Source organism: Epinephelus moara, chromosome 6 (genome assembly GCF_006386435.1).
Source record: "Epinephelus moara isolate mb chromosome 6, YSFRI_EMoa_1.0, whole genome shotgun sequence".
Lineage (NCBI taxonomy): Eukaryota > Metazoa > Chordata > Actinopteri > Perciformes > Serranidae > Epinephelus > Epinephelus moara.
Window position 1 is genome coordinate 17,006,090 of NC_065511.1, and position 15,727 is coordinate 17,021,816.

General features: G+C 42.3%; 1 protein-coding gene across 3 annotated transcripts in view; it reads right to left on the reverse strand.

Annotated features, from left to right (window-relative positions):
* Positions 1 to 459: 459 nt before the first annotated feature.
* triob (trio Rho guanine nucleotide exchange factor b) overlaps positions 460 to 15,727 on the reverse strand; it is a 123,620-nt gene continuing 108,352 nt past the window's right edge. For 2 of the 3 annotated variants that reach the window (XM_050046123.1, XM_050046124.1), the window contains 24 exons: positions 14,089 to 14,375; positions 13,832 to 14,002; positions 11,955 to 12,050; positions 11,378 to 11,526; positions 11,133 to 11,199; positions 10,926 to 11,029; positions 10,689 to 10,758; positions 10,458 to 10,547; positions 10,256 to 10,348; positions 10,090 to 10,140; positions 9,831 to 9,908; positions 9,305 to 9,496; positions 8,964 to 9,141; positions 7,923 to 8,809; positions 6,683 to 6,933; positions 6,452 to 6,581; positions 6,332 to 6,359; positions 5,998 to 6,160; positions 5,732 to 5,853; positions 5,422 to 5,500; positions 4,957 to 5,157; positions 4,702 to 4,840; positions 3,449 to 3,635; positions 460 to 3,345 (listed from right to left, as the gene is read on the reverse strand). In XM_050046123.1, the coding sequence (XP_049902080.1) occupies positions 2,927 to 3,345; positions 3,449 to 3,635; positions 4,702 to 4,840; positions 4,957 to 5,157; positions 5,422 to 5,500; positions 5,732 to 5,853; positions 5,998 to 6,160; positions 6,332 to 6,359; positions 6,452 to 6,581; positions 6,683 to 6,933; positions 7,923 to 8,809; positions 8,964 to 9,141; positions 9,305 to 9,496; positions 9,831 to 9,908; positions 10,090 to 10,140; positions 10,256 to 10,348; positions 10,458 to 10,547; positions 10,689 to 10,758; positions 10,926 to 11,029; positions 11,133 to 11,199; positions 11,378 to 11,526; positions 11,955 to 12,050; positions 13,832 to 14,002; positions 14,089 to 14,375 (4,232 nt within the window). In that variant the 3' untranslated portion in view covers positions 460 to 2,926. Of the gene's footprint in view, positions 3,346 to 3,448; positions 3,636 to 4,701; positions 4,841 to 4,956; positions 5,158 to 5,421; positions 5,501 to 5,731; positions 5,854 to 5,997; positions 6,161 to 6,331; positions 6,360 to 6,451; positions 6,582 to 6,682; positions 6,934 to 7,922; positions 8,810 to 8,963; positions 9,142 to 9,304; positions 9,497 to 9,830; positions 9,909 to 10,089; positions 10,141 to 10,255; positions 10,349 to 10,457; positions 10,548 to 10,688; positions 10,759 to 10,925; positions 11,030 to 11,132; positions 11,200 to 11,377; positions 11,527 to 11,954; positions 12,051 to 13,831; positions 14,003 to 14,088; positions 14,376 to 15,727 lie in introns of those variants that run through there. The other variant, XM_050046125.1, reaches the window with a different exon arrangement.

Genomic DNA, 15,727 nt, shown 5'->3' on the forward strand with positions numbered 1-15,727 from the left:
TTCATCAGAGTAAATACAGTCGCTTAGTATCACTGTGCACGTTTCCGTCTTGTCTTTATCAGATAATCTTGGTTTTCATTGTTGGAAGTAAAGGATTTCCCCTGATTGGTCTATTAGATTTATCACAGTTACCTGTATGAGAGACGAGCACACGTGAAGCTGATGTGTTGTTTTTCTCATGAATCCTACTTTGATATAATAAAAAATCAGTGTACAATAAGCTGTTATGTCCCAGTGTGGAAATTGTTTATTGTTGCTGTTTTCATTCATTTTGATTTATGACCTGCTCTGGGTTTTTCCCCTGCCTTCTACTAATGACGGTAATACAGCATCGCGTCGCCTTCCAACCCTCAAAGCTTATGGGAAATAATGAATGAATATTACTAGTTTCAAGACAAACTACATTTTCATGTGTGGGTGTATGTGAGTATACTGTAGTTTCAGAGACACCGGTTGTTCCTTGTACGTTTAATGGCAAAATAACGGAGGACAAAATAAAATATTTACAACACTCAGTAACATGTAAACACAATCTTCTGTACAAAGAAATATACATGCAAAAGTAAAAATAAGTCATAATAAGACATTCAAAATGACATTGCTGCAGTCTTGTTTTATGTGTATTTAAAATAGGACATAGTTATGAGGTTTACATCCTGGGTGTGAGGGCAAACTGCCCGACCCTCTCTGTACATCTTTACATCATGTATAGGCTGGGTTTCCCAAAGGCATTTTTATTACTTAGATCATAATTCTTCCATGAATAGGCTTTAAGAGGATCTGATAAACTGATTAACAGCATGATTTTGGGAAACCTAGATCCACACCAATAAATTAAAATGACACAATATGAGAGACTTAGACTGTACAGACCAACAAGAGTCACTGAACTCAACATGTTAGTGACTTCTTTAACACTAAATCAGACAGTAACTCTTACAACCTTCAAATAAAATAAGAAATAATGCAAGTTTTTAGTTCCACCTTCCTCTCTAGGTTGACTCCCTCAACTGGCACTTAAAAAAAAAAGAAGTTTTCAACAACTTCATAACCTAAAGACATGAACTCAAATGAAACTGGAAACTGGAAGAGACCTCTGTCACAGCAGACACCTGCTTATGCTGAACGATACATGTGAACTATTGGTGGTACAAGATTTGAGTGTCTCCTCAAAGGTTTACTGCATTCTCCAATAATTTAATTCATTTGTGGTGAATGGGGCCACTATGAGACATTTTTTCCAGACTTATTGCTCAGTAAAAAATGTCAATCAAGTCTGTCTTATGACATCAAACTGAGATGCTAAAAAAATCTAGCGACATACACCAGTATCTACCTACAAAAGCCAAACAAAGTCACACAGCAAACCACTTTGTGCACAGCTTGAAAAAAGACAAGTGAAATATTAGTGTATTTTTTTTCAGCAATAAACCACCAAACAATTTCTTATTACAATAAGAATAAATAAAACCAGACTGAACCTAGGTAAACACTCACATGTCCCGGTTCAGTGTGGCCTGTTATAACTTAACATGAGAAATCATTAAAAAAAAATAAAATAAAACAAAAAGAAAAAACATTTTAGCAGGAAAAAAAGCATAATCAACTTTGGTATTGTTACAGAAAATTAAAACATAACAATGACAAAATGAAAGCATAAGTGCCTATATTTTATAGATACACATTTTTATACATCATTTCTGAAAACCCACCTCTTGTCTGGGGGGTTTTGCAGATATTAATACTGAACTTAATACGTAAGAGTTAACACAATACAGACATCTATCGCAGTACCAGGTACGTACATGCCTTTTTAAGAATACGGCTACAACACAAAGTCTTCATAAATAGTTGCATAAATGTTAAAGCTGCAACATTGCACATGGGAATTGATGCAAAATACGAGTGCATTTCTAGTAGCGGTTTTCTCATAGTGAAGATCCAGCTGCAAGGAGTGTCTCACCTCACCAGCTGCATGGATTCACTGATACTCGACAAATTAAATATGTTTTTTTCATTTGAGACAAATTGTTCAAAATGAGAATGAAAGGCAGGATTACGTTATTTACAAATAAGGCGGATGCAGGTAAAAATCTGAGAAGCTTTGCCAAATAGCTTTAATGCTTTGTTCAAGTGAATTTAGTTTCTCTTAGTGTCACAAACTGAAATGATTTCACCTTTCAAACTCAACAGGGGCATAAAGATAAGCAAACTATTGCACTGAATGTAACTATAATGTGTTTCTGGAAAACATGGTTTTGGTCTTCATCTTGTTCTAGAATAAGCAGACCCTGCTGACGGGCACCGCTTTGTTCACACGTCTCACTTCTTTTGTTTTTCTTTCTACTCGCTAACTCACCTTTGTTTTCCAAAAGGTATGAATAAAGACAGTTCTCTGTTTCCTCACTGTACATGGTTTCATTTACAAAAAGTAATCTCTCGTTACAAAAAAACATATTCTTGTGTTCAACCGAAAGCAGCCTGAATTATTCTTATTATACAGTATTCTATTTCCTCTGTTTTTTTTAACACTGTCCGAAACCAAGACTTGCTCAAGCTTGCTGAGGAAGCTTGGTTTTCTCTCCCTGCTAAGTCAAGGTTTGAAATCTCAAACAGATTCCAACAGTTCATATGTTGTGCAGGCATAATGACAATATGCCAAGGTTCGGGAGGTTATGTGGGGAGAGTCAAAGGGTTTATCAGCAGAGGTCGGTCAGTCAGCAGCAGCAGGACTTTTGTGGCTTAGTGAGGGAAAAGGTGATCATTGTGGAAATGTTGCTGGTGGTCCTCTCAGTCACGCAGCTCAACTGAACAAAGTTAACTTGTTACTCATCCTCCATAGTTTGCGTGACGAGCAGGAACTTCTTCTACACCACAACAATGCAGGAACCAGTGTCTACAGTACATCTACCAGGTGACCTGTTTGTTAGATGTGGTTGAGCAGGCGGCTGTGGAGGAAGGCCTTAATGGTGCCAATGGGCCGAACATCGTTCTGGTGTTTCCGTCTCTCGATGAAGGAAATGAGTCTGGAGGTGTCCAGGTGATGATTCTGAGATGGGGGCAGCGCTGGTGGCTGTGTGTGATTCATGGTGGCATGGCCGACGTCCCTGTGTATCACACCTCGAGGCTGGAGCCAGGGCTCCTGCAGGCAGGACGCTGCAGAGGGACGTCGCTCTGGCTCGCCCTGGAGCAGCAGGCAGACAAAGTCCCTGGCAGCTGGGCTCACACCTTGGAAGTAGTCCTCCGGGAAGCTGAAGTCCAGGCGACAGATGTTGAGACACGTCTCCTCCAAACTCTCATCCAGGAAGGGGGAGGCACCGCTTAGTATAACGTAGGTCACTACCCCTGTAAATAATCCAGTCATTACACCAGTAGATAAATCAATTAATACGTCTTATGTCTTATGATGTTATAAGCAAGTTAGAAACAACGTGTGCTGATTACAGACCTAAGCTCCAGAGGTCAGACATCAGTGAGGCAGGCTGACCCAGGACCAGCTCAGGAGCAGAGAACTCTGGGCTCCCCAGGAGAGAATGGATGTAGAAGGAGGGTGGGTTGAGCTGAACGGCATCACCGAAGTCTGTCAGCTTGATCACTGGCTGGGAAGACACATGTTCCACCACTATGTTCTCTGGCTGCAGAAGCAGAGGAAATTAACTTTAGGACAACACACCCAGAGAAACATCCACCTTAACACTAGCACATCCACTGGGCTGAGTGAGTGAGCTTATATAGTTTTAAAGGTCCAGTGTGTAGGATTCAGGGGGATATATTGGCAGAAATGGAACATAATATCACAAGTATGTGATATTGCGATGAGCAGCGTTGGAAAAACACTGATTTGTAACGCGAAACTGCTTTATTCAGTGTTTTTACCAGTTTAAATCACCGGGTCTGTTAACTCAGGAGAGGAAGAGACCTCTGCGGGTAATTCAGTCCCTGCCAAAAGTCTCCTGAATGTTCCAGTCATAAGACATCAAACAAAAAAAGGTGAGCACACATTAGCACAGTGGTTCCCAACTGATTCAGCCACAGGGTCCAGATTTCTCCTTAGTCATTAGTTCAAGGTTCACATACTCTTAACACATTCAGCGTCATACTTTGCTGTCTCTGCTGTACTTTAAAAGTAAGGGTCTTTTTTTTTTTTTTTTTTTTACAAACATGACATGTTTGCAGGTCACTTGCGGTCCATTCAGAATATACCCGCGACCCACCAGTTGGGAACCACTGTATTAGCGTGTTGCGGATGAGCCACCCGTCAGTAAAAACATCCTGAACAATGAACACTGAAGGAATTTTAATTAGGAGAAGTTTCAGCCGGTTGCAGTCTGCAACCCTCACCGCTATACGCCACCAAATCCCCAAAATGGTTTGCTGACTCTTATCATACAATTCATGCATCAAAGAGGTTTGTTTACAATGACCTATTTCAAATTCTCTTGTTGTCTTGTTGAGTAACAGTCCCAAAAAAGCAATGATAGTCATTTTGCTTCCACATTAGATTAAGTAAATCAGAAAATAGATGGAAACAGAGATTTCTGGCTTCTTTGTAAAAAGAAAAAAAAAGAAGAGAGATCTACTTACATGAACTGATGAGATAAACGACTATCAAAATAGTTGCCAATTAATTTTCAGTTGAGTGATTAATCTATTAAGCAACTAATTATTTAGCTCTACACTCATGTATCTGTATTTCTTTACTTTGAGATCAAGGTGTGCTATCCTCCAGCTGTGCAGGTAGTGGAGAGCTTCAAGAATATCTCTGAGGTAGAGAGCCACCTTCTCCTCTGTCAGGTTGCCCCAGCTCACAATATAGTCCAAGAAACGTCCCTGGTCTGCCCTGAAAACACAAACACATAATACATTTAGCAACTTGAAATTCACAGGGATAAACAATTCAAATTTTTCCAACAACGGGGAGCCAAAACAGCTCCAGGGAAACACAACTGTACTTACATCTCTTGAACAAGTACATAGCTGTTGGCTGTCTCATACGTGTCCAGCAGCCTGACCAGGTTGGGATGATCCAGAGCCTGCAGGAGTCTGACCTCCTGCAGCACCTGCTCTCGACGCAGCAGCTTCTTGTTGACATGTTTTGCCGCAATGGTCCGTTTGCTCCCTCTCTGGTCACACCGCTTAGTCACTGAGAACCGGCCCCTAGAGAGCAAACATGAGAGTTGGTAGAATGAATGCCTGCTGAGTATATGTTACTTTTGTTACTTCACTCTAGATTTCAAGTACACTTTCAAATGCTCTACTTGTTTCAAATTGTGACAACCATCTTCCTGGCACTTAAATTTGTTGGTTCAGTGTATGTTAGACTGTTTAGTAATACTGAGAATGTGTCAGTTTAAATGCAGTCAGCACTTGACAGTCACACATGAGGAGTTAACACGAAAGGTGGTTTTATTGGTGTATTACCTTCCTAGCTCAGTGATCTCTGTGTAGTGGGACTCAAAGCTGCTTTTCCAGAGGACTTCACTGCCATCATCAGGGGTACCTGAGAACACATATTGTATTCAGATTAGATAAAGAATATTAAACAGTAACACACCAAGCATGACTATTTAAATGGGACATTTTCTTAAAGTTCAATTATTGTGTACAATTTAAATGGTTAACTATTAAGGTGGTGTTTGTACCACAGTGTGCCCAACAATTAAGCTTTGCAGAACAAACTTTACTGGCATATGAATAGTTTAAAGGGTTTCTAACATGAAAGGATTCTCACCTGAGACTCTGAGGCTGGCGGAGGAGGTGACAGAGCCTGCTACATTTGTGGCAACACAGGTGTACACACCACTGTCTTCTACAGACACTCCCAGGATACGAAGAGCTGCCTCTCCTGTCTCACTGTAGGGTGACAGATCAGCCATCAGATGAGATGCACCATGCTAGCAAGAGATTTTCTCCATTTGATGATACTTTGCTTCATATCACACGAACCTGATACTTGAATTAAATCAGTTCAAATCAAGTCATGATATATGCTGTCACCTGTAAGTGATGCTGTAGTGTCCGTTGTTGCTCAGAGTGTTGTTGTCAGGTCCCCGCCAAGTGACGGTGGCCCGGGGTCGACCACACACTTTACACCTCAGAGTGACGCTGTCGCCACCCTCACATGCTACATCGCTAACGGGGATGAGGAACTCTGGAGGAGCTGGAGAGAAAGAACAGAGGTCAGAGATGATAAGAGAAAGTGGTACTGCACATATTTCATATATAGACATATAGATTTGTAAGGTTTATTGGTTCGTTATTTCTTAAGGTTTCCTTTATCATTTTCACACACACTCATCCACTCCTTGGTCAGAAGCTACAATGTACATACCATCATGGATGAAGTTGGGATTTAGAAGCTGTAATGAAAAATGTGATGACAAAATTAGATTTCTTGCACAAACTAATATGTAAAGAGTAAATTTATTGGGCTTGTAAAAATGATCTCTACCTTGACAGAGACTTTGTTGGCCAGGCCATCCTGAGACTTGCGGTAGCCGTTCTCCAGCTTCCTGCCCTCCTTGTCTCTTTTCTCAGACTTTCGGCGGATACGAAGTGCTGTGTGCCATGATAATGATTTTCTAAAGCAAACAAGACCAGAAGGAAGAAATCATGATGAATTCTTACATTTGCACTTGACTACTTTTGTCTCAAGAACGTGAGAAATGTCTTGTATCCTTACTTGATGGTTCCTTCTGGGAGTTCAGGTGTGATGGAGGTCGAGGTGTGTCCTAATACATAGCCAGGGATCCAGCCCTCAGCGGCAGGGCAGTGTTCATTGGACGCCCGGTACACCAGGAACATGTTCTGCTGGTTGCTGGCTAGCATTTGGACCACCTCGCCCTGCACCACACTGATCTCATCCTCCTTCACTGCCACATAGTCCTGGGTCACCAACATGGTGGACACACTGCTGCTGCTACTGCTTTCACTCTGTCGGAGAAAAAAATCAGAAAACTTTAGACTTTAACAAAGCACAATGTAAGACTGCATATGCATGCAAATCAAACACCCACTCACACACCCACTCACTAAAATACACACATGCACACACATTCCTGAAAAAGGGGAGTACAGATGTGTATCAGTAGCTTCACACCAATCAAATACAGGATTTGATTGACAGTAACACACAAATGACTTTGCTATTATGTTTGACTGCTTGATGCATGCAAAATCTTTGCAAAATGCCTTTTGTCTTGCCTAGATATGGTTAAAGCAACTGTTTACATCACCATGACTGAGAAGTTATTTCAAAAGACAGAAGTTATTGATCTTAGAAGGTGTGAAACAGAAGTTATACAGAACTTTGTGGGTTCAAGGACAGAGCGAAGTTCCACGAAGAAATATGGAAGACATTCTTAAGCTTTAAGAAAGACAGAGCAGGTTGAAGTGAAGCACACAACAGCTTGTTTTGTCTCAAGGCAAACCATGACAGGAAGAAAGGAGGCAGGAGGTGATATGTTAAAGAGCTTCTCATCATGACAAAGCTTTGACCACAAATCACTGATTTTTGCACGTGAATATTCCCCTGGGAGAATGAATGCAAAAGACCAAAGAGAAATGGTGATTTTTCATATCATTTGGTAACTGTTAGTGTGTATTAGCTGCAGTAGAGAAGCAAACACATACTGAAGCTCAGAGATTCTAAGAAAGCAAATACAACAGCTGCTCTATGAGTCAGATCCACACTGTTAGTACATTCTGGGAGAGTCAGAAAAGTCTCTCTCACACACACTGTCTGTGAAGTTAGTGCACTCAGATAGCCGTTAATCTCCAGTGTGGTAGTCGTTGCATATACAAGCCATTCTCAGAGCCAGCAGTAGGGTGACTGACAGACAGCCAGTCAGTGAAGGCTGGGTTAGTGACTGGTGAGTATCTCTAGGCCTCACTAAAGCCTGGGCCTCGACTTGGCATCTTACCCCGTTACTCTGGGTGGACTGTATGGACTGCTCGCTGGTGGAGGAGCAGGTGCTCATGCGGTCTATGTCCTTACTGTGGGTGGAATGGCGGTGATGAGAGGGTGTCCCATGGCTTCCTCTGCCCAAAGTGTCCCCTCCACCACCACTGTCACTGGGGTAGGAGAAGGAACCAGGCCGGCTGGCGGGAGAGGGGGGCATAGCAGGGACCATTGCCCAGAAAGAGTTGCCTTTGTGGGCTGGGCTGGAGGGGACAAATGCTTCCTTTCCTCCACCTCCAGGGGACTGAGGTGAAATCAGAGGAGAAACTGTCCCGACTCGAGGGGTTTTTAGAGGCAAATTCAGAGGAGCCACAGCCATCTGTGGTATACCAGCTGTTTGATGTTTCTGTGTTTCTTCAACACCCCCCAGACCTGGTCTGACACTGGCCTCCATGCTGTCTGACGGCCTGTTACTGTTATTACTGTTACTGCCATGAGGACTATCCAGCATCCTCATCTTAGGGACCTCTGAGGCTAACACCTCTCCATTGGTGGTGGTGTCTGAGTAGGGGTTAGAGGGGAGGGACTGAGGGTGGCAGGGTGACCACATACCTGCTGATCTGTCGGGCCCCTCAGGGCCCGGGGGATGGTGGTGGTGGACAGGCTGGGGGAGGCGTGAGGATGGCTGGGGGATGCGGGAGGGTCGGGAGCGAGGGCCGCACAGAGAAGAGGAGCTGCTCCCTGATCCTCCAGAGCCGCCGCCGCCACCTCCCCCTCCCATGTTGGAGGTACTGTTGGAGCTGCTGCCTCCTGGCAGGCCTCCAGTACTGCTGCTGCTACTGCTGGGTGGACCGCTCGGCCCGCCACCACCCACGTGGTTCCTCTGGTACTCTATGGGGGATGTCAGAGCTGTGGGAGAAGATGAGGGGCAAGATTTTATTCATGTCACACAAGTACATTTGAGTAAAAACTCATAATGAAAAATCAAACACCCTCGGAAAACACAAGAGATTAGTCAGTAATACGAGAGTGAGAAGTTCTAGTACAAACATCATTCTCTTACCATTGAGGAAATTTCGCTGGTTCTCTAGTATCTGGCTGACCTGGTGGATCCAGACTTGACTGACTCCAGGGCTCATTGAATGGAGGGTGTACCTCTCCAGGTTGCCACTAGATGATCTGGAGGTGAGTGTGAACTTGCAGGGGTCCTCTGCATTTTCTTCTAAACCCAACCAGCTCACCTGATGTGATGAAACAGGAAAGGAGGAGGAGGAGAGAAGAAGGAAGAGTTGAAAAAGTTAAAATGGCAAGGGGAGATGTTAGACCATGTAATTCTATTAATTGTTGAAGGCTTCTAATTTGCTCTAACAGTAAATTTAATTGATTTTATTGAGCTGCACTAACCTTGATGCTGTTCTTGAAGAGGTAGCCAGGAGTTGAAAAGCCCTTCTTTTTGTCGATGGGCTCGCTGAAGATGACAATCTGCTCAAACAGGAAGAGTCTCCTCTCTTTCATCCTGGACAGAAGTCCTCCATCCTGGTCTGACACCATGAAGGTATCTTGGAGGAGCAATCTGCCCTGTGCCACAATTTTACCCTGGAGAAAGAGGGAGAGAAGAGAAAGAAAATCAGGAGACTGGGAAAGTGGAGGATACCATGCTTTTCCCTTTTCTACCCATATTTTGATCACTTAAATACAGAACAGGCAAGAGAGAAAAAGAGACAAAAGCAATGACTTATACGACACATACCACCTGCAGTACTTTTCACGCAAAATGAGACAACACTGACATCTAGTGGCAGTTTACTGAATTTAGAATTTGATATCTGCAGTGGATATGCTGTTTACACTGATAGCTTATTTAATCCAGTATAGTTGTCCAAGCACACACACAAACAGACATAAACTTAAGAATAAAGAGAAGTCTTACATCAAAGCCTTGAAGGCGGCCAACATTCATCATGTCATTGCAGCGCTTAGGCACCACACACATCACCTCGACAGCTTTCTAAAGTAGAACACGAGTAATACAAACTTTAAGAAAATTGCATGAGAGTCAAGAAAAAAAGAATTGCAGATTTAAATCTGAGTCTTGTCACGTGTGGCTCTGGTAGTTGTGAATAAAGACATTATTGTATGCATATCATCATTTTAAGAAAGTTTGAGCTGCAACCCGGGCATCACATTACCTCCAGCTCTGTTGTATCTGCTCCAGCCTTCTTAGCAATTTTGTGAAGATCCTGTGAAAAAGTAGAGAGGAAAAGTGTGTTGACTAATTCTGTGTGTTCAATTTTTAGAGTACTTTTATTTTAACTGAATGCAGCCTGCAAAGTAAGAACACTGTGGTGGATTTACCTTCAGTAGTAACTGGTACTTCATTATACGCTGAACAGGTTTGATTAGCAGGTCAGTGATCTGCAATCTGTGGCCCAATCGCTGCTTGAGGTCCTGATGAAAGATAGAAATATTAGTGTCTCTACATTGAAATACCAATCACCTGGACAATACAACATAAAGGACATTCTGTAGGTTTGCGTAGGTGTAGAAACAATCTTACCTCAAAGTAAGTGTCAATGTATTCTGACACAATGTGCTCAGATTTAGGTTTGTTCTGGCAGTACACAATGTACATGTGAAGCCTCCGCTCCTGCAATTGGAACAAAAAAAGAAAACAAACAAAGCTTTTAAAACAAAAGCTTGGAAAATATTATTTATTCACTCTCATTTTTAAATTCAGTAAAATGTACTCAGTGATCTAATGCAAAACAAATGAGAATAGGTGTGTCACCTGTTTGACAAATAAAGGAGCCAGCCTGTCAGGATCCTCCAAACATTTCTCAAGCTCTCCCAGGAAAAAACTGCAGACAAATCAAAAGAGAAACACATTATTTAACCTGCCAGAAACACTGCACTGCGTTAATTTTTATTTTATGCTTTCTTCAAGCTGGGGCAGGTATTACAACTTTAAAAACATTTGTAGTAGACTTTGTGGGGTATGTTAACAAGAGAAGACTGCCAGTATTACTCTTTGTGCCAGTCATAGATCTGATGGATGTTTCCAAAGACGATTTTGTCTTTTCCTCTCATGTCATCTGGAACACCTTCCTCTTTCATCCTGCTCATGTAGCCCTGAGGGGAGGAAAGTCGACTCATTTGTAAAACATACAGCAAACACCGACCAAAAAACAATCTCTGGAAGCTTAAGCTAAGATCCTTTGACATCTGTTTTTACCTCCACCACTGATCCCAGATCTCTGACATAGTCTCTCTCAGTCTCCACCAGCTCCAGAAGCACGTAACTGAGAGACACAAAACAGAAATTGTCAGCATGTAATACAAATGTAATGCACTCAGCTAGGGATGAACATCAGAAATGTTCCATATAAGCACACAAATGAAGACGGACGTGATTAAGGGATTGAACTCAAGTAGCTTTTGTTTATCAAAACTCTAACACGGCACAGGCTCATAACTCACTGTCTCCTCTTGAGGAAGCCAGACTTGCGCTCATCCACCTCGTCGATGGGTGAAGAGGAGGAGAGGAGGGAGTTGTCGGAGGGGTTGAGGGAGGGAGAGCTGCTGTCGCCCTGCTCTACTGACAGAGAGCTGGGACGATCCTCAAGCGACTGAGGAAAGAGAAGGACAGAGGAATGAAGAGAGAACTGTCACTGAGCTGAAAAACCAGAGGCTGACAGAGTACTTCCAGTATGTGATCTTTTGGACAGCATGTTTCATTTAATGGTATTATCTTTACTTTGGTGTGTGTCCATACTGTATGGAAGCCAGTAGGTGTGTGTGTTGGGGATATTGGCCAGAGTGCAATGCCCATGTGTTGGAACAGTGGACAGCTGGCATAGTGAGTCACAGTCCTGACAGATGACTAGTAGGCCATGATGCCATTCTCTGTCAACAACACCAGAGAAAAAGTGTGTGTGTGTGTGTGTGTGTGTGTGTGTGTGTGTGTGTTTGTATATTAATTAATCAGAACTGTTCTGTGTACAAATGTGCCACATTTGCATGTACTTGCGAGCTTTGTTTATGATTTTTATCTCACCATCTTGCTCTTCACCAGCTCTTCGATGGCACTAACCAGTTCAGCAGCACTGGGTGTCTCTGAACTGTTGGGACGAGCGGACAGACGAGACGCAGACTGAAAAAGAGAGAGAAGATGGAAGACAAAAAGAAAGTTATCGGTTACGGCGTAAAACATAACAAAATGTAAAACATGGCAGAGCTGCATGCGTACAGGAGTCATACATTCTCAATGGCTGCTACTGTGTATGTGATCAGGCTCACCATTGTTGAGTTTGGACCCCGATATTCCACATGTCCAAATAAGGACTTGGTGGGTGTGATCTCCCTAATAAAAGGGTTAATTGGGGGCCAAGTTGGAGCCAATCACAGGCTGGTCTCAGGGAGGCAGGGTTAACGGTTATGAGGGAGGTTTAGGTCAAGGGCAAGCTCTGGGGTTGGACTGCTCCTCAAGCACGAGCACCATGATTGGTCAAACAACTTATATACAGCAAACTGTGTTGCTAAATACTCCATTGGAGAGAAAGTTTGCCTTTGCAACAGAGCCCAGTCTGAGGCATAGTGGCAGGCAAAGTTTTATAAGGATCCCCTGTTTAAAACCAGACTTAATGGGAATTCACCATTTAGTCCCACAAACACCTCACCACTGCAGCAACACGTGAATGGAGTATTCACTTCAGCAACAGTAAAACACTTACACTCCATGGGAATGACATTTAGTTGGCGGAATTAAAAAAAACAAAAAGGCGAGAAAAAAAAGTTCAATAAAGAAGTGGAGATGATGACGTTTACATGGAGAGATAGGGAAACTGGGAAAGAAGAGAAGCAGAACAGAAATCAACGTAATGCTGAAGGAAGGAACATGCAACCATCAAAAAAATAAGAGGAAAAAAAAGAAAAGTTATTAGCGTCAAAGTAAAAGTTTAGCTGTGTTATTGTTGCTTTGCGTGGATGTAAAATGATATTTATGCACCTCTATATGGAACCAAATCAAAAATCTGGCTTCTTGAAGTAAGATGTGGATAAAATATACAAGAAATTAGCGATTTAAAAAGAGCTTAATAAAGAGTGAACAGCTTTTAGTGATCAAATCGATCACTATAAGCATTTATTTATTAGTACTGATTTTTCTCTTTTTCTTTATTTCTGTAAAGTAAAAAATAAGAATTACTGTAATTTTAAATTGTTGTTCCATATGTTGTCACGTATGAGAAGACTCACAATGAACACCGAAAGGAGACTTCTTCATTACTATAAGCTAGTTATTTAAAGATAATTTGTATAGGGATGATTCTGCCCCATATAAGTGTCGTATTTTATTTTATTTTTTCATATGGTGTATGCTTTTCATTTCTTCTGGACTATTACTGTAAGGCAGCAATAATGTAGCTCCTGAGTCCAAGACAAATTTCCCACCATAAAGGCACCATAAAGTATATCATATTATGTCGTATCGTATCGCATCTGATTGTATCATATCGTATCGTATCGCATCACATCATAAGTGGTTTCCAGTGTATATTTCTTCTTAAGATCGAAGTGTAAAGGTTCCGTATGCTTAACGGACATATTTCTGTGATGAGTAATATATGTTGTGTGTGCCTGCACTTGTTTATGTTATCTTATAATTACATGTGCAACCTCCCCACTGTTAATTTACATAGAATCTGTATTTCAGTGCCATCACATTGTGGATGGAGCAAAAGCATGTGTGGCCCATTTTAGATACAGTACAAAAACACATAAATCTATTTTGTGTGTCTGGTTACACTTAAATGCAAACCACAACCCTTATGAGTCTTAGGTGGTATTGTGCATTGTGTTTTACGCATACCACAGTCTGTGACCATGTACAGTTATATATACATACATGTATTTAGATCGCCCTGTGTGACCAACCTTGTCGTCTTGGGAGTCGGGCTGCAGCAGGCTGTGTTGCTGGATGGCCATAGGGGGAGGTAGAGGGACAGCGTCGGCCCCTTCCTCTCCTTCCTCCTCGCCGCAGCTCTGCATGCCTGATGAGGAAGACTTGGACAGGGTACCACTGCTCAGACCCTCATTACGCATACGCTAGACAGAGAGAAGGAGGACAATGATTGTAGGTCAGAATCAAAACTGTGTCTTTGACGGCTATCCACTGCTTTATCTGTCCTTACTTCCTCCAGTGTCTCATCCTGTGGTGTTGCGGCGCTGTCGTCGGAGTCCTTCTGTGAGCCGGCCATTGCATCCATGTTCTTCCTTGTGCCGTCGCGGTTCTTCTTGTGCTTGTGGGCGAGCTTCTTCACGTGGCCATCAGCTTTGCCGGAGCTCAGCCGCCGTACGGGGCTGGTCAGCCACTTCCTTAAGGTGTTCCCAGGACGTTTGGGGCCTGGTGAGCTGTGAGGACCCAGGGTTTGGCTGGAGCCTGGCTGTAGGGCGTCGTTACTGGATACAGACAAAGTGTCTAAAGGGGGAAAGGGAGAAAGGAAAGGGAAGGTTGATGATAATATTATCACAAGTACAGAGGCATAATCTGTTATGCAAAAAAGGTTTTCTCACCAAAATAAGAAAACAACAAAAATCATGATTGGAATTTGCTATCAATTTTACATTGATTGACAGGTCTTTTAATTCAGGGACTAACACTAGAGTAACCCATTTGATTAATGTTGTCTGGTGCTGTAAAATTATGTTAACATCACAAATGCTTGTGAACACATTAGAAATAGTTCCATATTTTGAAGTTTGTGCATCTGAGAAGTGTGCAGTATGCCATATTTTCCATCTATAACTTCTTCAATTATTCATATATACCTCAATATACAATTTGGGCATATTTATTTGTCAGCAACTGTCATATTCGAGTTGTCTTCTTTCTGCATCAAAGCTCTGTTTCTATATTAAACTAGATACTCAATCTGTACTTAATTTATGCGACAAATTGTGCAACAAACCATAAACAACACTTTAGTCACCATATATGCATATCGGAGTTTGCATATGTGTGTGCTTTTGTTTGTTTGTGCAAGGTTTGTATGTGTTATGTGCAGTAGGCAGACTGGCCTCCTCCTCCTCACAGTTATGGCGGTGCCTTAGGGAATCTGTAGGAGGGAAGCTCTTCTTCGACTAGTGATGGAGCGATCAAAAAATAATACAGGATAAAGGGATGCTTGAGGCTTTGTCTGAATACCTCAAAGACACATCCACCTGTCTGTCTCGCCTACCTCCTCATTCACGCTGGTTGTCCTTCCTAACTTGAGCCTAACGTCCTTCCTCCTCCATTACAATGACATTCCCTCATTAGTTTTTATGCTGCTGCAAACAGAACCTCTTGAATGGCTTGACAAGCTATGTGACCAAGGAGTCTTGGGGTGACTATGTTGAGGTTGGTTTTCTTTGTGTCACATTGTGCAACAGGACCCCAACTCTGACCCCACGCAGCACTCCTCGGACAAGACCTCCAGTAAGACGTCACAGATCAACAAAAGGGAACAGCATGATTTAAGAGTATCCCTTACTCTGTTGCCAATACAAGCGAGTGAAGTAAAGAAGACTAACCCCCTAGTTATCACAAAAAACTTCGGCAATCCCCCAAGGATGAGGAAAGTACCTCTTTGTATCTATCAACAACTAGGACTGGGACAAAGAGTTCTCATCAAAGCCTCTGAATACACTCCTAAACTGATGTGTTCTAACACTTTAAATGCAAAGCTGATCTGAACTGTAACTAAACCAAATCAGGAAATTCTTTTATTGGTGCACGAAATCTCAAATGATGATGTTCTCCATGTGCAGGTTAGCACATGACACCCAGTG